The 24,740-nt window shown below is 43.0% G+C and overlaps 1 protein-coding gene across 2 annotated transcripts in view; it reads left to right on the top strand.

Annotated features, from left to right (window-relative positions):
* STAMBPL1 (STAM binding protein like 1) overlaps positions 1 to 24,740 on the top strand; it is an 80,391-nt gene that overhangs the window by 30,270 nt on the left and 25,381 nt on the right. For both annotated transcript variants that reach the window (XM_040436313.1, XM_040436314.1), the window contains one exon: positions 21,787 to 21,870. In XM_040436313.1, the coding sequence (XP_040292247.1) occupies positions 21,841 to 21,870 (30 nt within the window). In that variant the 5' untranslated portion in view covers positions 21,787 to 21,840. The remainder of the gene's footprint in view (positions 1 to 21,786; positions 21,871 to 24,740) is intronic.

Here is a 24,740-nt window from a genome sequence, read left to right as displayed (position 1 = left end):
CTCAGGTTCATCCTGACCAGGAATTATTTCCTATTTCAGGATGACTTTTTCCTACAATTGCGTGGTACCGCGATGGGGTCCAACGTGGCGCCGACTTACGCAAATCTTTACATGTCCCATCTTGAGGAGTCTGTCGTCTATGTGTGCCACCACTTCAGCCATGTGCTGGGGTGGTGGCGATACATCGACGACATTTTCCTGATTTGGGTCGGCGCCACGGAGGACCTCATCGCCTTCCACGTTTTCCTTAATACTATTGATCCCAGTGTGAAATTTACACTCTCCCACTCTGAATCCACAATACAATTTTTAGATACCCAGGTTAGCATTCAAAATGACAAGCTAATAACCGACCTATATGTAAAACCAACCGACAAAAACACACTGTTGCGTTACGAGAGCCACCATCCAAAACCCATGCTTAGGTCACTCCCCTTTAGTCAACTCCTTCGTGTGAAGAAAATTGTACAAGATCCAGCACTAGTTGATGTCAGATTAAAAGAGATGGGCCAGAAATTCCAGACACGCGGTTACCCTAAAAAGCTTATCCAAGAACACACCAATAGGGTGAAACCCCTTACCAAAGAGACTATTAAGGCGGGACTAGGTGATCCTAAACGATCCCAGCCCCGGATCCCGTTTGTCTCTGAGTATAATACTAATAGTACGACTATTGCGGCAATTATCAGAAAACACTGGCGCATTCTGGCTAGTAACTTTGAACAAATTGAGGAATTTAAGGCCCCACCTCTTTGCTCCTATCGACGCAGTCGCAATTTAGGCGACAGACTGGTCAAATCAGATATTGGCACATCCAGGGAGACATGCGAGTCTTACTTTGGGTCCACCAGGAAGGGTTGCTACCCATGCTATAATTGCATTAACTGCAAGCTGATGCTGAAAGGTGATACATTTCCCCATCCAATTTCAGGACAGAATGTGAAAATCAGACAGTACCTAACATGCGACTCGTCCTATGTTGTTTACTTGCTGATTTGCCCTTGTAACCTTTTATACATTGGGGAGACTACTTGGGACGTCAAAACCCGTCTCAACCAACATCGCTATTCCATTCGGAAACAAAAAATGGACCTCCCAGTGTCAAAACATTTTGCTGATGCCAAACACACACAAAATGACCTAAGATTTAGAATTCTGGAACAAATAACCCCTTCCAGACGTGGGGGTGATCGTGTCAAACTTTTAAAAAAACGTGAACTATACTGGATCTATACTTTGGGCACCCTGAAACCCCAGGGCTTAAATGTGGAGTTCAGGATAGTCTGACTGCTGACTATGCATGTCCTTTCTTTCTCTGATTACGTTTATGGAAAATAACATGTGCTATTTATCTAATTGGTTTTCTCCTTATCTTCTCTGTTTTATACAGGATCTTACTATGACTTCATACTATGAATGGTAGTTGGGGTGAAGACTGGAGGAACTGTGTCGGCGATCCTCATTTACATTCTTGTACTTATCTGCGATGCTGAATGGTGAAGTGATTGTCCCTGTCTGTCTGCTGTGGCTCTAGCCCCTGTAAGTGGGACTGGGGTCACACCACACGGACGGTTGGATAATCCTGCTGTTATCCTCATTTTTTCATAAAATTTTCATATATCTTTACTATTGCAAGTTTACCGATGCATTGGATCCTTGCGCTCTTGCAGTCTGTTATGACTGATCCCTGATTTGGATCGGTTACTACATGACAGGCACGAGCGCTTTGGAGCGGATGCGCCGATATATCTGGACGATGGGGTGGAGTTGGTATGAGAACCACGCCCCCCTGTCATGACGGATGTCCTGACGGTGACCGGCATTGAACCGCCGGCCCCCGATCTATGGATCGGCTTCTCTGCTGAAAATGCGGTATATATTTTATCAACTAGTACTCTGTGAAGTTGGATGGGCGTTAACGCCTGGTGGCGCATGCGCCCTTACTCCATTTTTTCTATTGTGGCCATCTTTGTTATGGCCAACAACGTCACTCAGTTTCGATACAAGTCTCGCGATAATATACGGCGCGGCATATGCGCAGCTGCTGTTTCCGGACGCCAGCAGTCTCCACCATGTTGCTTCAGCCTCTTACCCATTTAAAGGTTTTTAAGTAATTTCTTTAATTTATTCACATATTTGTTCACTTCTGTAATAATCACTGATTATGCAAGATTGGGGCATATTGTACACATTATGAATTACACTATGAATTTTTATGTATGCGCCTACTCGTCACTATATGTACACTAGTTGTATGGATGAATTATACTCTTTATATGACTGTAAATTTTTATATTCATCTTATTTATGTTTATGACCATTGGAATTGGTGTGTAATCATGTTAATCACTGCCACTATTTATGTATGCCATTATGCACATGTTACTCAGCTGGACAAAGGCTCCATAGAGAGAGCTGAAACGTTGCTGCTGGTTGGGTGAATAAACCTTCCACTTTTTTTCACAAACTTGGAGTGCTGCCTTCGTTTTTGCTGTATGTCTACAATCTGGACCTTGGTCACAGGTCTCATAAGGAGGACTTTTTGCACCCGCATTTATTTTTTGAGTGCTGCTTCTTTTCTTTTCTCTTCTATCTATCCTTCTATCTTTCTATTTATTATCCATCTATCTATCTATCTATCTATCTATCTATCTATCTATCTATCTATCTATTATCCGTCTATCTATCTATTTTATCTATCTATCTATCTATCTATCTATCTATCTATCCTTCTATCTTTCTATTTATTATCCATCTATCTATCTATCTATCTATCTATCTATTTATTATCCGTCTATCTATCTATCTATCTATCTATCTATCTATCTATCTATCTATCTATCTATCTATCCTTCTATCTTTCTATTTATTATCCATCTGTCTATCTATCTCTCTGTCCTATCTATCTAGCTATATATTCCTCTATCTATCTATCTATCTATCTATCTATCTATCTATCTATCTCTTCTAACCCTCTCTATCCATCCATCCCACATAAATAATGATTCCTGATGCCTTCATACAGTTGTTATTGGAATGGCTCTCATTAGTTGCAGAACTGGGACAATATTGATTTCCTTTGACTTTCTTGCCATTAGGCTACAGGCTGCTGAAGAAAGTCCCCCCTGGGAACCCATTCTATAAGACAGAACCATAGAGAAAAGCTGCTTATGAAGAGTGGCTCCCTCTCCGGCGCACCCGTCCCACCCATGTGTTACATTTTCTCATGCAACTTGGCAGCTATTATTAGAGAGGGGGTTGTCTTTAAGAAATAACCCCCTTAAGCATACGCTAATATATTAGTGAACCTATTGAAGATTAGAGTAACATCTTCACAGCTATTTGTAATACATCCTGGGTCAGGCTGGTGTCACACACAGCGTTTTGTGTTTTTTTTTTTTTGCCAATGCCAGAAGGTGTTGGCAGGAAATTAGAAATATAAAGGAAGAACTTTATATTTCTCCTTCCTGCAGGATCCATCTGTGACTTTGGTTCATAGCACTGCATCAAATAATGCCACACAAACCAGCTAACCAGCCTAATATGGGTTAGCTGATAAAGAAGAAGAGTTGATTTGATGGAACAGAACAGTAACCCCAATGTGAACAGAGCCTTATACTACGAAGCAAATGTGAAACTTCTTTTTGAAGTCAATGTAATTGACCTTGGGGACAGTCAGAAGGGTTTTGGGGGGGGGGGGGGGTAATTCTTTACAGTTCGCTTAAGCAGTTGGTTCTGTCATTTAAAGGGCATCTGTCAGCAGATTTGTCCCTATGACACTGGCTGACCTGTTACATGTGCGCATGGCATCTGAAGGCATCTATGTTGGTCCCATGTTCATATGTGGCCGCATTGCTGAGAAAAATAGTGTTTTAATATATGCAAATGAGCCTCTAAGAGCAACAAAGACATTGCCATTGCTCCTAATGGAGCCTCTGATTGTGTTGTGAACCTAGCCTTACACAGTGCAGGTCTCTACTGGCATTACCTGGAGGCATCATGTCAGTCAACTAAAGGAATTGAAGATACAGTAGCTGCTATGAAAAACATGCCTGCATGGCTCACCTTCTATTTTTCCATCCTTGCCTGATACTTAAAGGGGTTTCCCGGGCTTCTGATATTGATGACCTATTCTGAGGATAGGTCATTGATATCTGGTCGGTGAGAGTGCGACACCCCACATCCCCAAATATCATTGGCCTCTGCATCCCCTGGCGTTGGAACTAGAACTCTAAATGGAATAAAAAGCACAGCTCAGTTCAAAGTGTATTGGGTGGGCTGGGAACTGCAGCTCATCTTCCATTCACTTCAGGGGGAGATGAGTTGCAATAACCCTGTAAAGCCGCTACTCTTTGAACAGAGCTGTTCCAGTGCCAGAGGCTGCAGGGAACAGCTAATTGGTAGGGGTGCAGGGTGAGTGGGTGACCAGACCCTCACCGAACAGATATTAATGACCTATCCTCAAGATAGGTCATCAATATCAGGAGCCCGGAAAACCCCATTAATGGGATTCTCCGGCAATTAACAAAATAAAATTACTGAAAATACTTAAATATTAATTACAAATATATTCATAAATACCTTTCATTAGTTATAATGGCTTGTTTTGTCTGGGGAGCAATCATGGAAAATAAAATGGCCGCCGTCCTATTAGTCCACACAAAATCTATCCTAATCACACAGGAGGACAAGTTACTTCAGAACACTGAGCTAAAGAGCTGCCTCATCCTTCTCTCCACTCTGCTTGTCAGGGTTTATGATCCTGAATACAGCTGAGAAGATCTTTAGCTGAATCTCTGAGGCAATGGAGTTCATGAGGAGACATGAAGCATGGAGATGATGGACAGGACAGTCCGTGGTAATGTGGGGCTGTGGTAATGCAGACTGCAAACGTGCTGCTGATCATTAGCCAAATACATCCTCACCTCCTCTCTGTACTTCATGTCTCCTCATGAGCTCCATTCCTACAGAGATTCAGCTGAATTCATCGTATTCAGAATCATGCTGAATAAATGAGAGGGGCACACCTACATCTAAAAGTCACATGGAGCTGCAGCCAATACGTTTCTAAAACTATTTATTAATTCAAAACAAGTGGGGTACCTCAATATATTACATTAAAAATACATTTACTTAAAATCATAAAATTAAATAACCATCTGTAGGGAATAAATAGCAGAATGTGTAGCAGGATCGCTATTGTATGTTACTTTGCAATAGAGGATCGTGACTGTCTATCTTTGTATACAGTCTTTGATACAGTTCCCATACGTAGAGTTTGATGTGCAATGTCTCTGCTGATATGTAATGAGTAGGTTGCGGTTGTAACCGGTAATTGGCAAGTATATATACACAGTCTTTTTGTTACTGCTGGTTGTCTTCACAGCATATGCAGAGTTAGGCCTCATGCACACGACCGTTGTGTGCACCCGTGGCCGTTGTGCCGTTTTCCGTTTTTTTTCGCGGACCCATTGACTTTCAATGGGTCCGTGGAAAAATCGGAAAATGCACCGTTTTGCAGCCGCATCCGTGATCCGTGTTTCCTGGCCGTGAAAAAAATATGACCTGTCCTATTTTTTTCACGGCCAACGGTTCACGGACCCATTCAAGTCAATGGGTCCGTGAAAGAACACGGATGCACACAAGATTGGCATCCGTGTCCGTGATCCGTAGTTTAGTTTTTATACAGACGGATCCGAAGATCCGTCTGCATAAAGCTTTTTCAAAGCTGAGTTTTCACTTCGTGAAAACTCAGAACCGACAGTATATTCTAACACAGAAGCGTTCCCATGGTGATGGGGACGCTTCTAGTTAGAATACACTACAAACTGTGTACAAGACTGCCCCCTGCTGCCTGGCAGCACCCGATCTCTTACAGGGGGCCGTGATCAGCACAATTAACCCCTTCAGGTGCGGCACCTGAAAGGGTTAATTGTACTATCATATCCCCCTGTAAGAGATCAGGGCTGCCAGGCAGCAGGGGGCAGACCCTCCCCCCCCTCCCCAGTTTGAATATCATTGGTGGCCAGTGCGGCCCCCCCCCCCTCCCTCTATTGTAATAATTTGTTGGTGGCACAGTGTGCGCCCCCCCCCCCCTCCCTCCCTCCATTGTAATAATTCGTTGGTGGCACAGTGTGCGCCCCCCATTGCCCCCCCCCCCCTCCCTCTATAGCATTAACAACGTTGGTGGCCAGTGTGCGGCCTCCCATCTCCCCCCCCCCATCATTGGTGGCAGCGGAGTTCCGATCGGAGTCCCAGTTTAATCGCTGGGGCTCCGATCGGTAACCATGGCAACCAGGACGCTACTACAGTCCTCGTTGCCATGGTTACTTAGCAATAGTACAATAGTTGAAGAGTCATACTTACCTGGGAGCTGTGATGTTCGTGTCCGGCCGGGAGCTCCACCTACTGGTAAGTGACAGTGACAGGTCTGTGCGGCGCATTGCTAAATGAACCGTCACTTACCAGTAGGAGGAGCTCCCGGCCGGACACGAACATCACAGCTCCCAGGTAAGTATGAATCTTGTACTATTGCTAGTAACCCGCTGCCACCAATGATCGGGGGGGGGGGGCGCAAGATGGGAGGCCGCACACTGGCCACCAATGTTGTTAATGCTATAGAGGGAGGGGGGCCAATAATTGCCACCAACGATTTATTACAATAGAGGGAGGAAGGGGGGGGGGGCGCACACTGTGCCACCAACGATTTATTACAATAGAGGGAGGAAGGGGGGGGCGGGGGGGGGCACTGGCCACCAATGATATTCAAACTGGGGAGGGGGGGGGGGGTCTGCCCCCTGCTGCCTGGCAGCCCTGATCTCTTACAGGGGGATATGATAGTACAATTAACCCCTTCAGGTGCGGCACCTGAGGGGTTAATTGTGGTGATCACGGCCCCCTGTAAGAGATCGGATGCTGCTAGGCAGCAGGGGGCAGTCATGTACACAGTTTGTAGTATATTCTAACTAGAAGCGTCCCCATCACCATGGGAACGCCTCTGTGTTAGAATATACTGTCGGAAATGAGGTTTCACGATCTAACTCATATCCGACAGTATATTCTAACATAGAGGCGTTCCCATGGTGATGGGGACGCTTCAAGTTAAAATATACCATCGGATTGGAGAAAACTCCGATCTGATGGTATAAAAGGGACTTCGGACTTTACATTGAAAGTCAATGGGGACGGATCCGTTTGAAATGGCACCATATTGTGTCAACGTCAAACGGATCCGTCCCCATTGACTTGCATTGTAATTCAGGACGGATCCGTTTGGCTCCGCACGGCCAGGCGGACACCAAAATGACTTTTTTTTTCATGTCCGTGGAACCGCCAAAAATCAAGGAAGACCCACGGACGAAAAAACGGTCACGGATCACGGACCTACGGACCCTGTTTTTGCGGACCGTGAAAAAAAACGTTCGTGTGCATGAGGCCTTAGTCTGCTGTTAAACCTGTTAAACCTTGTTGTGTGTAATCACACTACTCACTGTTCTGAAGCGGTGGAGTGACCGATCACTCGTGCTTAGCGTGGCGCCCCACGTGTTACAGCATAGCTGGTCTCAGTTCCGGTCCGCTCTTTTGTATAAGTGAGTTGAATACCAAGGCAGGGAAAAAAAACTGTCCGTTTAGACGCCGGGGTCTGGAGTGGTTAAGACCCACTTGAATGTTCGGCGTTACTTGGTGTCTTTTGATATAGACACAAATGGACTTGTGTTTCTTCCGATCGGCTTTGCAGAAGCGCTTCCAAAAATTCAGAGGTATTGCGCAGATGGTAGGCTGCGGTTTTCTTCCTTACTTGAGACTTGTGTACACCAGACGCGTTTCGGAGTTGGCAGTGACTCCTTCCTCAGTGGTCAAGTCTCGTCTGTTGTATAGGGGTTTATATAGGGCTGAATCCATCCGTTGAATCCATCCGAGTAAAATCGAAAATCTGGATATGGATTTCCTGGCTATTTGCGCTTTAATCCTCATGGTATAAATATATGTATAAAAAATTCACTAGATATAGTAAAATTATGCATAAAAGTATATGTAGAAATAACAACTAATAAAATAAACGCATTGGCTGACATTAAATATCTATAAAGTTTCTTTAAAACAATCCTTCATATAGATGAATTCCTATATAAATAAAGTGTGATATTGTGTATAATATAGTTTAGTTTAAAACAGTATGTTCATGCAGAGTTATTTATAGATCGCATATTCCATATATATGTTAAATCGTCATTACATATGTCCCTTGATGCGGTTTAGTACGGTTTTTGTTTGGTGTTATTTGCATCTCCATCTAATGCGGTTTTTATGCGTTTTGTCCACATAGATACAAATTTAATCTCCATGTGGATGTGTATGGGGATGCTGCAAGGCCAAAAATGATACACAGTAATTACCGCAATTCAAGAGTGTAATATGATGAAAGAGATAAAAAATAAAAACAATAAAACCTTTATAAAATAATTAAAAATATAAATAGTGAGACTGTAGGGGTAGTATGAGTTGAAGCAACGTTACTACACAAAATTACGTTGCATATACACTGTAAGTCATCTTTCTACATATCTATCAATACGGTTTTGGATATAATTTCATTTTATTTTATTCTATTCGATTTGGCCCAATCCGCATCTAGTGCAGGTGTTTTACATTTGATCTACATGGATACAAATTTCCATATAGATGCATCTATAGATGCAGACATGGTCAAACCGAACAGAACATATTCAATATCACAGTTCAAAAACAAAATTTATGGTAATATAGAACGGCATTGATATAAAACATTATGGATGATATAAAAAATTATTTTATTATAAAAAGGTTAAATGTAATAAAAAATATATATATGTATATATATTTGTAAAAACTTTGATATGGTATATAAGTACAATATATCTGAATATCCGCAACATGATAAGATATTTATATAATCAATATAATTAGCCTGATCATTATCTTTTCCATACCGAATTTATCATATCCATATACAACACTGGCACAAACGATTTATTCATCTTCAGTAAATGTGCATAAATTACCGTATATGCCGGCGTATAAGACGACTGGGCGTATAAGACGACCCCCAACTTTTACACTGAAAATATAGAGTTTGGGATATACTCGCCGTATAAGACTACCCCTTTTTCAACACACAGCAGTACATTACTGCATCCCACCGCCATCCCTGCATCCCACCACCATCCCTGCATCCCACCACCATCCCTAGATACCACTGCCATCCCTGCATCCCACCACCATCCCTAGATACCACTGCCATCCCTGCATCCCACCACCATCCCTAGGTACCACCGCCATCCCATGGTATCACCACCATCCCTGCATCCCACCACCTTCCTTGTGCTCCCTCCCTGCCTCCCAGACCCTAAACATGTGCCACCTATACCCTGAACATGTTTTTGTTATGTTATTCTTCATATTCACATTCACATATGCACATCTGCGCCGCACTTAGATACGCCGCCCGGAGATCTCGCACATGCGCAGGAGCGAGATGCGAGCGGCCGTGAGGATCCCGTGTATCCACGCTCGCCGATTGAAATCTTGCACATGCGTAGGAGCGAGATGCGAGCGGCCGGGAGGATGGCGGTACAAGGAGCATACAAGGTACAGAGCAGGGGGAGGCATACAAGGTACAGCGCGGGGGGGCATATGCCGTGGGTTACATCGCAGCTCTCAGCTGCTGGGGATACAAGGCAATAGCCCGGGCTCTCTCTGTTGATAATTCGGGCGTCCCGGCACTGCAGAGCCCGCCATACCCGGCGTATAAGACGACCCCCGACTTTTGAGAAGATTTTCATGTGTTAAAAAGTAGTCTTATACGCAGGAATATACAGTAGTTGTATTGTGTTCCTAATATGAATATATAGAAGATAAGAGGCCAAAGTGTTTACAAGAAGCCAAAAACTTCTATTTCCGCATTTAATCCTAGAGGGAGGATGGAATTGAATTCAAAAATTTTTGGGGATTCAATTCTGGACATTTTGCTTATATGATCTCCTCCTCTCCAGTGTATATTAACTTTTTCTAGAGCTGCGAAAATCATTCCTTGTGGGTCTTGATTGTGTGCCATCTTAAAATGGAGTGACAGAGTATGTTTGTCGTATCCTTTTTTTATGTTTGAGATGTGCTCAGCGATACGTTTTTTCAGGGTCCTTTTAGTTCTGCCCACATATTGTTTTCTACATGGGCATTGGATGATATATATGACACTTTCTGTATTGCATGTCAAGAACTCTCTAATTTTATGTATGTGGGTATTGCTGGTAGATTTAACCTCCATGGTTTTTTTAGGGAATGTAGTGGATCTACATCCCATACAGGAGCCACATCTATAAAAACCTGTTAGACCCATCCATTTTTGTATTGATGGTTTGTTTGGGAATTTATTACTAATGGTAGGTGCTACCAATAGGCCCAGGTTAGGATCAGGTTCTACCAATAGGTATTCAGAATCATATAATCCCTGACGAGCAGATCAGAGGGGAGGATGAGGCAGCTCTTTATCTCAGTGTTCTGAAGTAACTTTTCTTCCTGTGTGATTAGGACAGGTTTTGTGTGTACTAATAGGAAGGGGGCCATTTTATTTCCCCTAATGATTGCTCCCCAGGCAAAATAAGCCATTATAACTAATGAAAAGTATTTGGGAATATACAGTGGATATAAAGTCTACACACCCCTGTTAAAATGTCAATAGACAAAGATAAATCATTTCAGAACTTTTTCCACCTTTAATGTGACCTATAAACTGTACTACTCAATTGAAAAACAAACTGAAATCTTTTAGTTAGAGGGAAGAAAAAATATAAAAATAAAATAATATGGTTGCATAAGTGTGCACACCCTTAAGCTAATGCTTTGTTGAAGCACCTTTTGATTTTATTACAGCACTCAGTCTTTTTGGGTATGAGTCTATCAGCATGGCACATTTTTGACTTGGCAGAATTTGCCCACTCTTCTTTGCAAAAACACTCCAAATCTGTCAGATTGCAAGGGCATCTTCTGTGCACAGACTTCTTCAGATCACCCCACAGATTTTCAATCAGATTCAGGTCTGGGCTCTGGCTGGGCGATTCCAAAACTTTGATCTTCTTCTGGTGAAGCCATTCCTTTGTTGATTTGGATGTATGCTTTGGGTCGTTGTCATGCTGAAAGATGAAGCCTGAAGGGTTTGTGCCAATATTGACTGGTATTTGGAACTGTTCATAATCCCCTCTAGCTTAACTAAGGCCCTAGTTCCAGCTGAAGAAAAACAGCCCCTTGGAATGATGCTACCACCACCATGCTTCACTGTGGGTATGGTGTTCTTTTGGTGATGTGCAGTGTTGTTTTTGGGCCAAACATATCTTTTGGAATTATGGCCAAAAAGTTCAACCTTGGTTTCATTAGACCAGAACACCTTTTTCCACATGCTTTTGTGAGACTTCAGATGTGTTTTTGCAAAATGTAGCCTGGCTTGGATGTTTTTCTTTGTAAGAATAGACTTTTGTCTTGCCACTCTACCCCATAGCCCAAACATATGAAGAATACGGGAGATTGTTGTCACATGTACCACACAGCCAGTATTTGCCAGATATTCCTGCAGCTCCTTTAATGTTGCTGAAGGCCTCTTGGTAGCCTCCCAGACCAGTTTTATTCTCGTCTTTTCATAAATTTTGGAGGGACGTCCAGTTCTTGGTAATGTCACTGTTGTGCCATATTTTCTCCACTTGATGATGACGGTCTTCCATGGTATATCTAATCCTTTGGAAATTCTTTTGTACCCTTTTCCTGACTGATACCTTTTAACAATGAGATCCCTCTGATGCTTTGGAAGCTTTCTGTGGACCATGGCTTTTGCTGTAGGCTGCGACTAAGAAAATTTCAGGAAAGACCAACTAGAGCAGCTGAACTTTATTTGGGGTTAATCAGAGGCACTTTAAATGATGCCAGGTGTTTGCTGACTCCTATTTAACATGATTTTGAACGTAATTGCTTAATTATAAACACAGCTACATCCCCAGTTATAAGAGGGTGTTCAAACTTATGCAACCACATTATTTAAGTTTTTTTTTGTTTTCTTCCCTCCACCTAAAAGATTTCAGTTTGTTTTTCAATTGAGTTGTACAGTTTATAGGTCACATGAATGGTGGAAAAAGTTCTGAAATGATTTATCTTTGTCTCATTTTTTTACAGCACAGAAACCTGACATTTTATCAGGGGTGTGTAGACTTTTTATATCCACCGTATTAAACTTAAGTATTTACATTTTCTTTATCCCCTTTAAGCCCTGTCAGATATTATTCCACATTCTGAGACTCTCTCATCACCAATGGAAGTTTCTCAGTCACTACCCTCGCTACCTGCATGTAAAGAGGTTACCCTACAAGAGTGAGGCGAACAGCGGATTGTTTAAATATATGATATCCCTGTTAAAGAGGACCTGTCACCTCTCCTGACATGTCTGATGAAGCTTAGTATGCTGTATTGCATGCCATGCATCACTGTGCTGTATCACAGAAAGGACCATATGACTCACAATGCAATCGTTTATTTTCTGTCCTGTATTACATAAGGCTTAAAGAATGGCACCTGTTTAAAACCATTAGGGATTTGGATTATCAGAAGCAGGCACAGTCCTTATTCTGGTTACAAAAAATCTGCAGGAAAGTTTAATACATTTTAATATATTTTATAGCCCACTTTATTAGTGATCAGTACCATATTTTGTATTGCATAGCAGAATGGATAAATCACATGTTCAATCATATATTATAGAGAGTCTCATCTTGCAGGTACCCAGTCCCAATACCTGGTATTACATGATATTACATGTGGGGCACAAATAATGGGCTTCTCACTCCACAGAACGTCAACATTCCAATATTTAAAACCATTTAGTAATATTTCATATTTTTTATGTGATTTCTACATTTGTGCTCTATTGGTCGCCTGTAGTTTTTTTTTTTTTATCTGCAAACTCCTAATCCAGATGTTTCTGTTTAACCTTCAAGGGATGATGTCCTGCCGCCTGTAGACATGTTTCCGGTTATAGGAAGAAGACACATGGCTTATAAATATTAAACAGAGCAGGAACATTGGGATCACTGTGCAGATCATCTATTGATTTTTCCATCCTGATCCTTTTAAGTCACTTATGTATGGCTTTTATGCCTACATTCCATTGATACAACAATGTTGGATTCCTTGTTTCTGGATTTAAAAAAAATATAGATAACAGAGCTGCTTCAATAAGGGTGATACACTGAAACCACTGACTGATGGGGCTCCTTCAGTCTTGTACACATCAGTTAGTAGTAGTTTATAGTATTTTTGCTTTTGTTTAGTTTTTTATTGTTTTTTCTTTTACCTTCTTTCTCATCTCCAATAAATAGCCATAAACTGAACCTATAAACTGTTTTTTATTCCAGTCATTCGGGGATCACTATGACTGTATTGTATACAGTGCCATCAGGTTCCCCGGATTTGGATAGTTGCTGTTTGCCTTTGTATACATTGTTTATAGAGAAGTGTGCTATTAGTTGTTAGATTGGAGATCTCTCCATTCCCAAAGCTCTCAAAATTTGTGTTAACCAGGTGAGCAGTGAGTTACAGGGGTTGTCCCATGAAAAGTATTACTATGCAATGAGCAGTGGATTTCATACAAAGTATTATTGCAGTACACATGTAATAAAAATACAGTTTAAAAAAAAAAATAATTACTTTACATTTTATTCTCTAGTAGCGCCCCCTGCTGTTTATCTTTCTAGTTCACCTTCTCCTGCATTCAGTGGTGGTCTAACATGATCAGTAGCTTCCCTGCTCCCTTCCTTCTCTGTGTTGGCATAGTGATCTTCACTGAAGCGGCCTAGACAACATTTATTCATTCATCCATACTTCTAAATTCCTAGAAGTAGATTACTATAACTGTCTAGACAGTGGAGAAGAAAATGACACTGCATATTATAGTGCTATTTATTACTGGAATTTCTCATGCTTGTGTGAGGAACTATTTGCAATGTTGGGGAGGAAGGAGTCAACAAGGGCAGATTGCAATTCACTGCTGCCTTCTCTAGTCTCATCCCTGGCAGAAGAAGGTTCTGTGCCTAGGAAAGGCCTGAACTAGCTGTCCCTCTCTCTCAGAAGGCTGTTACCCTGGTGAAAGAGCACGTGGCCCAGAGTCTGAGGCTTATCATCTAGCTGGCCATTTTGTTAAAGGTATGGTGACTCAGGATCTGTGGCAGAGTATCCCTGTCAGTGTCTTCTTCTGGTCACTCGTGCAGTCTGACAGTGTCACGGATGGTGTACAGGAAACAAGACAATAATATAAACAATGACTCACTGGATCCACAACTAAGGAACAAAAGGGGAGACCCCTGCAAGAGACCTGCCGCACTCCCTTATTGCTCAGCCTATGCGACCACCCCAAAGGTGGATGGACGCATATCCACGTACCTCGACTATCTGACACCTGAAGACCCTACAATAGTGAGGGGACACGACCACCGGCTCCCTACACAGACACGGAGGGAGTCAGGGTCACCTGGATCCAGAAAACAGAAAATCATAAATACATAAACAGAACTTATCTTGCAGACGACTGGGGACTGTGGACTGGGAACAAGGAACAGCATGCACACACACTCCAGGAAGTTGTATAAGCCGCACACTACTGCATTCTGGGGAGGAACTTAAAGGGCAGCAATCAGTCCAACAGCATGACAGCTGAGATAGACTAACGAGATGAGAAACTAAACCAAAACAAAGAAATTCAAGGAGGAGGATCTGAAAGGCTCCTGTCAGAGCTTCTCAACTGTCTGGCTGTGACAGTACCCCTCCCTCTACGAGTGGACTCCGGACACTCAGAGCCCACCTTCTCAGGATGGGACCTATGGAAAGCCCTGATGAGACGAGAGGCCTTAATGTTCGTCACTGGGACCCACATCCTCTCCTCAGGACCATAACCCTCCCAATGAACGAGGTACTGGAGGGAACCGCGGACAAGACGAGAATCCACAATCCTAGAGACCTGAAATTCAAGACTTCCATCAACCACAATCGGAGGAGGAGGCAAAGGCGAGGGCACAATAGGTTGAACATAAGGTTTCAATAAGGACTTATGAAAAACATTATGGATCTTCCAAGTCTGAGGAAGATCAAGACGGTAGGCAACAGGATTGATGACAGACAGGATCTTGTAAGGCCCAATAAACCTAGGACCCAACTTCCAGGAGGGAACCTTCAATCTGATATTCTTGGTAGACAACCACACCAGATCACCAACATTCAGGTCCGGACCAGGCACACGTATCTTATCTGCCACACGCTTATATCTCTCACTCATGCTCTTTAGATTATCCTGAATCTTTTGCCAAATAGATGACAAAGACGAGGAGAATCTGTCCTCATCAGGTAAACCAGAAGACCCCTCTCCCGAGAAAGTCCCAAACTGCGGATGAAACCCATATGCACCAAAAAATGGTGACTTATCAGAGGACTCCTGACGACGGTTATTTAAAGCAAACTCAGCAAGGGACAAAAAAGAACACCAATCCTCCTGATTCTCCGCCACAAAACAGCGCAGATATGTCTCCAGATTCTGATTGACGCGCTCTGTCTGGCCATTCGACTGCGGGTGGAAAGCAGAAGAGAATGACAACCGAACCCCCAAGCGAGAACAGAAAGCCTTCCAGAACTGGAAACAAACTGCGTGCCCCTATCAGAGACTATGTCTGAAGGAATACCATGCAATTTGACAATGTGGTCAATAAATGCCTGCGCCAGCGTCTTAGCATTGGGCAAACCAGGAAAAGGGATGAAATGCATCATTTTGCTAAAACGGTCCACCACCACCAGAATCACAGTCTTCCCCGAGGAACGAGGCAAGTCCGTTATGAAGTCCATGGACAGATGTGTCCAAGGACGGGAAGGAATGGGTAAGGGAAGGAGAGGACCTGATGGCCGTGAATGAGGGACTTTGGCACGAGCGCAAGTCTCGCAAGCTGCCACAAAACCCTCAACCGACTTACGAAGCGCAGGCCACCAGAATCTCCGAGCGATGAGATCCAGTGTGGCTCTTGCCCCCGGGTGCCCAGCAAGGACCGTATCGTGGTGTTCCTTAAAAATCTTGTGTCTCAAAGCGAGAGGCACAAACAACCTCCCAGGAGGACAAAGATCAGGAGCCTCTGACTGGGCTGCCTGCACCTCTGCCTCCAATTCAGGAAAAAGAGCAGAGACCACCACACCCTCAGCCAAAATGGGACCCGGGTCTTCAAAATTCCCACCTCCCGGAAAACAACGTGACAGGGCATCTGCCTTCACATTCTTAACCCCAGGGAGGAACGTGACAACAAAATTAAACCTTGAAAAGAACAAAGACCATCTGGCCTGTCTCGGGTTCAGACGCTTGGCTGACTCCAAGTAGGCCAGATTTTTATGGTCAGTAAACACAGTAATAGGGTGTCTGGCTCCCTCTAGCCAATGGCGCCATTCTTCAAAAGCCAACTTGATGGCCAACAATTCCCTATCTCCCACATCATAATTTCTCTCTGCGGAGGAGAGTTTCTTTGAGAAAAAGGCACACGGTTGCCATTTGGCAGGAGAGGAACCCTGAGACAAGACCGCACCCACCCCTACCTCAGAAGCATCAACCTCAACTATGAAGGGTAACGAAATATCAGGTTGTACCAGGATGGGAGCGGAAGCAAAACTCTCCTTGATATTAGAAAAGGCCTTACGCGCCTCTACCGACCAGGAAGAAAAATCTACCCCCTTTCTGGTCATATCAGTGAGTGGTTTAACAACAGAGGAATAATTCAAAATAAATTTCCTGTAATAATTGGCAAAGCCCAAAAAACGCATCAGCGCCTTCTGATTCTCAGGAAGCTCCCACTCAAGCACAGCGCGGACCTTCTCGGGGTCCATGCGAAAACCAGAAGCCGAGAGAAGAAATCCCAGAAATTGAATTTCTGGAACCGCAAACACACATTTTTCCAGTTTCGCGTATAATTTATTCTCCCGCAGGATGAGCAAGACCTGACGTAAATGTTTCTTATGAGTCTTGAAATCAGGAGAAAAAATCAAAATGTCATCCAAATACACTAATACAAATTTTCCCATTAAATGATAAAAAATGCTGTTCACGAAATGCTGAAAAACGGCTGGGGCATTCATCAAACCAAAAGGCATAACCAAATTCTCAAAATGGCCCTCAGGGGTATTGAAAGTCGTCTTCCATTCGTCTCCTTCTCTGACCCTGACCAGGTTGTATGCCCCTCTTAGGTCTAATTTGGAAAAGACTTTAGCCCCAACAACCTGGTTAAACAGGTCCGGGATCAGAGGAAGCGGATAAGGGTCACGAATAGTGATACTGTTCAGCTCCCTGAAATCCAGACAAGGTCTTAAAGAACCATCTTTTTTCTTAACAAAGAAAAAACCAGCGGCAACAGGTGACTTCGAGGGTCGTATGTGTCCTTTTCTCAGACTCTCAGAGATATAAGCATGCATAGCGACCCTCTCAGGTTGGGAAAGATTGTATAAACGAGATTTAGGCAGCTTGGCGCCTGGGATGAGATTAATAGGGCAATCGTACTCCCTGTGCGGGGGCAAATCCACTCTCAGAGAAGACATCCGAAAATTCAGAGAGGAAAGGTGGTACAGTCTTAGTAGAAACCTCAGAAACAGATGTCATGAGGCAATTCTCTCTGCAAAAGTCACTCCAACCATTTATTTGCCTCGCTTGCCAATCAATGGTGGGGTTATGTTTAGTGAGCCAGGGTAGCCCCAACACTAGAGGAGTAGGCAAACCGCTAAGGACGAAACATGACACATCCTCAACATGAGCATCACTCACAATTAAACGGATATTGTGAACTATGCCCTTTAATGATTTCTGAGAAAGTGGAGCGGAATCAATAGCAAAAACAGGAATATCCTTTCCCAAAGTGCATACCTGGAAACCATGAGTTATTGCAAATTGATTATCAATGAGATTGACAGCTGCTCCACTATCCACAAAAATCTCACAAAAAATGATTTTGCTCTCTAGCGCCACCCTAGCAGACAGGACAAAACGGGAACTACAAGCAAACGGAAAACCTTCAATTTCCGCCTCAACCCTGCCAATAGTAACAGACGGAACATTTTTAAAAGATTTTTTCCTTTTAGTTTGTTTATTACTCCCAGAAAACTGCCTGAATCTCCTAGAGGGACAAACATTTGCCAAATGATTTATACCTCCACAACAAAAACAAACCCTCCCATGTGGGCTGAATCTTCTATCGTCAGAGGCAATCAACCCCAGCTGCATGGGCTCCTGCTCAGAAGGGGCTGACAGCGACTGAGACCCCTGCGCACAGAAAGAGACCGCTGCACTGTACCGGGACTGAGTATGACAGGAAGGAGAGATCTCTCCTCTCTCTCTAAGACGCCTGTCAATACGAACGGCCTGAGACATAGCAGAATCCAAGGAGGTAGGTCTCTCATGAAAGGCAAATGCATCTTTCAATCTCTCTGAAAGACCATGGCAAAATTGACTTCGGAGTGCAGCATCATTCCAACCAGTATCAGCTGCCCATCTCCGAAATTCTGAGCAGTATATCTCTGCGGATTGTTTACCCTGGCATAACAGACGTAGTCTAGACTCAGCCAGAGCAATACGATCCGGATCATCATATATCTGACCCAGGGCTAAAAAGAATTCATCCACTGAACGGAGGGGCCGTGCCCCCTCCGGCAGCGAAAAGGCCCAGGATTGAGCGTTACCCCTAAGCAGCGATATAATGATCCCCACCCTCCGTTTTTCATCACCAGAGGAATGGGGAAGAAGGCGAAAATGGAGTTTGCAAGCCTCTCTAAAACGCACAAAATACTCACTACCCCCGGAGAACGTATCCGGGAGCGAGATCTTAGGCTCAGAACAATCTCCATGAACGCAAGCTGAACCGGTCACTTGAAACTGAGAAAAAGTCTTACGGAGATCAGCTACCTCCAATGAAAGACCCTGGAAGCGCTCAGCCAAAAGTGAAACCGGATCCATGCTTGAGACGGTTTTGGCGGCTTATAATGTCACGGATGGTGTACAGGAGACAAGACAATAATATAAACAATGACTCACTGGATCCACAACTAAGGAACAAAAGGGGAGACCCCTGCAAGAGACCTGCCGCTCTCCCTTATTGCTCAGCCTATGCGACCACCCCAAAGGTGGATGGGCGCATATCCACGTACCTCGACTATCTTACACCTGAAGACCCTACAATAGTGAGGGGACACGACCACCGACTCCCTACACAGACACGGAGGGAGTCAGGGTCACCTGGATCCAGAAACCAGAAAATCATAAATACATAAACAGAACTTATCTTGCAGACGACTGGGGACTGTGGACTGGGAACAAGGAACAGCATGCACACACACTCCAGGAAGTTGTATAAGCCGCACACTACTGCATTCTGGGGAGGAACTTAAAGGGCAGCAATCAGTCCAACAGCATGACAGCTGAGATAGACTAACGAGATGAGAAACTAAACCAAAACAAAGAAATTCAAGGAGGAGGATCTGAAAGGCTCCTGTCAGAGCTTCTCAACTGTCTGGCTGTGACAGACAGAGTCTCTTGAACTAAACACTGGTCCCTATCAGCAGACAACTAAGGACTCTAACGTCTCTCCTTATATACAGTTTCTAACTGACCATGAACCTTCTAGTGGGAAAGGTGGAGTGGAGAAGCACAGCCTAAACAGAAACAATGTTGCAATTTCAGTCTGTCATAGACTTGTATAGAGTTTCAATTAAAGTCTTTGGGAATGACAAAACCATTTTCCATACATAAACAAGTCTTTATATGTACATAACAGTGCTAAACCAGACAGTCAGAAGGTCAGTGTGTCTGTTTTTTCCCCTCCACAACTTTGAATAATTCCCTATAGTGGAAGATTTCTAACTTCTCGGTGCATAGCTAGAAAGTCCCAAAATCTCTTAGTATACGTTGGCTATGCATTAACCCTTTCTACTGTGCAGATTTAGTTCAATAACAGTTAAAACAGGATGTATAACAATAAAATATAAAATTCAAAAATATAAGATAGTATGTGCACAGAACAGCATAAATCATATTGCAGGTTTATCATTCAAAGTGCAATAAAGTTGGGAGTTGATGGCTTTGCATAGTAGTAATGGGGGCAAATGTTTACAAGCATCCACAATACAAAGTATCCTCGGGCAATAGGGCACTACACATATATAATAAAGTATACTTTCTAATATTATTTTTATTTATTATTAAAGTGACATTCATTCCATGGGGTGCACATACCAAATAATTGCAATAAGCATGAACAAGACAAGTTACAAAATGGTACAGAACAAAGGGGACCTTGCGTGCTTACAATCTACAAAGGATGAGGGACACATACAGTAGGTGAGGTTAAATCTCGTCATACAGGGGTATAGTGGCAGCAGGGTTACTGTAGGTTGTAGGCTTGTCTGAAGAGGTGGGTTTTCATGTTTCTTTTTAAGGATTCCACTGTAGGTGAGAGCCTGATATGTTGTGGTAGGGAGTCCTAGAGTATGAGGGATGCACGGGAGAAATCTTGGAGGTGACCGTGGAAAGAGGAGATAAGAGGACAACAGTGAAGTCTTGTGAGGATCAGAAGTTCTGTGTGGGAAGGTACTTGGAGATAAGGTCACAGATGTATGGAGCGGACATGTTGTAGACAGCCTTTTATGTCATAGTGTTTTGTACTGGATTCTCCAGGTAATGGGGAGCCAGTGAAGGAATTGGCAGTGTGTAGAGACAGAGGAGTAACAGGGGGAGAGGTGGATTCGTTGGGCAACAGTGTTGAGGATAGACATAATATGAGAACCTATGGCTGATGGATGGCGTCCATCACAGCTATCCAGTAAAGAAAAGTATACCTTAAATGCATGCATTTTCTTTTAACATAAAAACCTGTGGGTGACGGATGTCCAAGGGAAAGGAACATTTGAGGCATCCAATGAGTGTATTTCTTTATCCTTCCTTGTTATCTCAGGATAATGCATGTCTGGTTTAGGGACAGGCTAACAGGACAATTTCATATAATTATGGCAGTAATATACACAAGATGGACAGATGTGGAGAGAGGAGAGCATAGGACAGTCTGTGTATATCTGTTAACTGTTAGGTTACTTGGTAACCAAAGGCAGCTCAACATAGCCTTCATAAGGCTGACCATGTTTGCCATCTCCATAGAAAAAAGTAAAGTACTAGGTAAATTTACTAAGCAAGAACATTCAATGGCAACAGTTTATTATTTGCACTAGTAGAAATGTTTTTTTCTTGTATAGTGCCCACATATTCTGTAGAACTGCAGTATACCCAGGTGTGTGGGCGGAAGCACACGAGAAGAAAGGGCAAACTTGATGCAGCTGCTGCCCTTGGTAGGATTCATGCCTAGGACCAAGGCAGCAGGGTTACCATCTCACAGAGGAGAGATACCGTATTCACTCGGTGCTAATGCTGTCAGGGATATTTCTATTCCTTCACTCTTCATCATCTCCCCCTACGTTTTCTGTAAATCCATACATTTTATTTGAATCAAAGCAGTTTCTAATGAGCGCAGAATACCGTGATTGTATTTGCTGAACATCGGTGTCATGCCGCCCCTCCTGCATCTGAGGCTTGAGATCATTAAGACCATTATAATTTCGGGGCCACTCTATCGACCAATGATTCATACAGAACTGAGGAACTGACGTTATTTGATACTTGTGAAGCATTGATTTCCTTTGTTTCTCCTCTGGTTGCAGATGGACGGATTGTAAAGCTATTAGCAGCCCCTTCCCATCAACTCTGAAGGCAGCATGGAGCAGTCCATCTCCATTTCATCACTGGTGAATCATTTTAGTTTATTCTCTATATGTACCGTTATAATATGCATGTATTATACTGTATAGTTTATAGATGTAATATACTTTTCAGCAAGTTATGATGCAATCTCTACTTTCTACTTCTGGTTAGCCTTTACTCGCTTGTACTATTTCATTTCTATATAAATCAACAGACCTTCTAGATGTGATGCACAGAGGTAGGAGGGCTATATTTCATGCAACAGAGCTCAATTTGGAAACACTTTCCTTGATGCACTCCTTAAAGAGTTAAACGACAGACAGATTTGTAACATCTGGTTTGTGCAGTGTATAATATGCAATAGATCCAGAGATTATTGGGGGGGGGGGGGGCATGTATCTTCTCCTGTATTCCCAAAAACTGGTGTGCATAATTTGTTGCATCGCCTGCTGGCCCAAGAATTTCCAACTTTTTGGGGGTTTCAAGCCCCATTTGCCCCTTTTGCCACAAAGTGGGTGGAAATGGGTGATGTGGGGCCAGGCGAAACTTGTTTGGCATATTTATTACAATCAGAAAAATGGTGTAGATGATATCTGAAATCTACACCAACTCTCTTGCACAGATCTACAGAGGTACACCACAATTATTATACGGCGCCTCTTAGGGCACTTTCACGTTAGCGTTTTTCTTTTCTAGCCCTGAGTTCCGTCAAAAGGGCTCAATGCTGTAAAAAGAACTGATCAGGCATATCCCCATGCATTCTGAATGGAGAGTAATTCGTTCAGGATGCATCAGGATGTCTTCCGTTAAGTCATTTTGACTGTGCAGGCAAAAGAGAAAACCGTAGCATGCTACGGTTTTATCTCCGGTGAAAAAAACTGAAGACTTGCCTGAATGCCGGATCCGGCATTTTTCCCCATAGGATTGTATTAGTGCCGGATCCGGCATTCAAAATACCGGAATGCCGGATCCGTCCTTCCGGTCTGCGGTAAAAATGTGAAAGCAAAAATACAAGACGGATCCGTCTGTCCGCATGACAAGCGGAGAGATGGATCCGTTCTTGCAATGCATTTGTGAGATGGATCCGCATCCGGATCCGTCTCACAAATGCTTTCAGTCACATCCAGATCGGCGGATCCGGCGGGCTGTTCCGACGACTGAACTGCCCGCCGGATCACACTGCCGCAAGTGTGAAAGTAGCCTTAAATGGGTTGTCCAGAATTAGAGAAACTTGGAGGCTTTCCTCCAAAAACAGCCCTATGAGCTGAGCTGCAATACCCAGACACGTACCGTGGGCAGATGTGGCACTCTCTTTGTTTTCCTAACTCTCTTTATTTTCCTAACATTAGACAACCCCTTTAATAATTGTACCGCATCTGATGACAGCAGGGGATAGATTACCCCTTTAATAATTGTACCGCATCTGATGACAGCAGGGGATAAATTAAGAGTGGTGTGTAAAATGCCAGACTTAATAAATGTCCCCCTATGTTTCTGGCCTGATGAGCTTTAGTCTGTATTTTCAGAATAACATATGTTTGTTGTGGTTGTTTGCTTTGATTTTTGATGTGTGGACCGCTTTTAATAGTTTTTATAAATATATCTAAACAGCGATACATATCGTATTTCTTAACTCTGACCCTAATTACAGCCTGTCCAGAGCTCTATTCAGTTTTTCTAATCTCCGGAAACTGTCATCAAGCATCTTATCAGATGCAATCTGTATAAGAGGTTTCCAAGGAGAATGGAAAAAAATTGCCTACATTTGTAAAATTAATAAATTCTCAATATACTACGGTATATTAACCTGTTACGGACTAAGCCTATTTTGGCCTTTAAAAGGGTTATCCAAGCCTTAAAAAGGCCTCAGAGAGTGGCCGACCCACGGTGGGGTTCATTTAACTCGTCCCCGCTGCGAGGTTCCATTTACATTGGTCCCTGGCCGTCTCTGCAGCTCCGTGATGCTCTGGCATCAACATCCTGTTGACAGGCGCCACGTGACCACTAGAGCCAATCACAGGATGCAATGGTGACCTGTGCTTTAGAAATGATATGATAACTTTATTCTGCAGGTTGATACAATTATAGTTTGTTTCACGTTTTACTTCTTTTTCATCATAAAATCCCTCTTTCATTAAAAATATATTTTTCTTTGCATTGCCACATCTAAAATTCATAACTTTTTTTTTTTTTCCGTCAACATGTCAGTATCAGGGCTTTTTTGCGGGAAAGTCTGTAGTTTTTATTGGTACCTTTTTTGGGGTGTATATGACTTTTTGATCTCTTTTTACACCATTTTTTTAGGCGGTGAGGTGGCATACTTTTTTTTCCGGTTTCTTTTTTTCCGGCGTCCACTGCACGGGATAAGTAACATGATCCTTTCATAGATCAGATCATAACGAACGTAGCAATACCAATTATGTGTAGTCTGTTTTTTTTTTTTTCATATTTTTAACCAGTGGATATGAGAAAGGGAGTTTTCTTTTTTTTTTTTACTTAAAATATTTATTTATTTATTATAATTTTTTTTTTTATCCCTCTTGGGGACTTTCACACTAGCATTATTATTTTCCGGTATTGAAATCCGGCAAAGGGTCCCAATACTGGAAAAAAATGCATCAGTTTTGTCCTAATGCATTCTGAATGGAAAGCAATCCGTTCAGTATGCATCAGGATGTCCCTTGTACGGCCAAAATCCCGGAACAATACCGCACTTGCCGGATCCGGTATTAATTTTCATAGAGATGTATTAATGCCGGATCCGGTACCAAGTGTTCTGGAAATTGCCGCGTCGTTGGATCCGTTTTTCCGGTCTGCACATGCGCCAGGATATAGGAGGAGCTGCTTTCGCTTTTGATCTTTGAAAAATGTAAATACCGGATGTTTGCATACTGTTTGCTGGATCCTAACAATG

Source organism: Bufo bufo, chromosome 6 (assembly GCF_905171765.1).
Source record: "Bufo bufo chromosome 6, aBufBuf1.1, whole genome shotgun sequence".
In the NCBI taxonomy this organism is placed as follows: domain Eukaryota; kingdom Metazoa; phylum Chordata; class Amphibia; order Anura; family Bufonidae; genus Bufo; species Bufo bufo.
The sequence above is the reverse complement of the archived record's forward strand: the minus strand, read 5'-3'. Positions and strand labels throughout refer to the sequence as shown.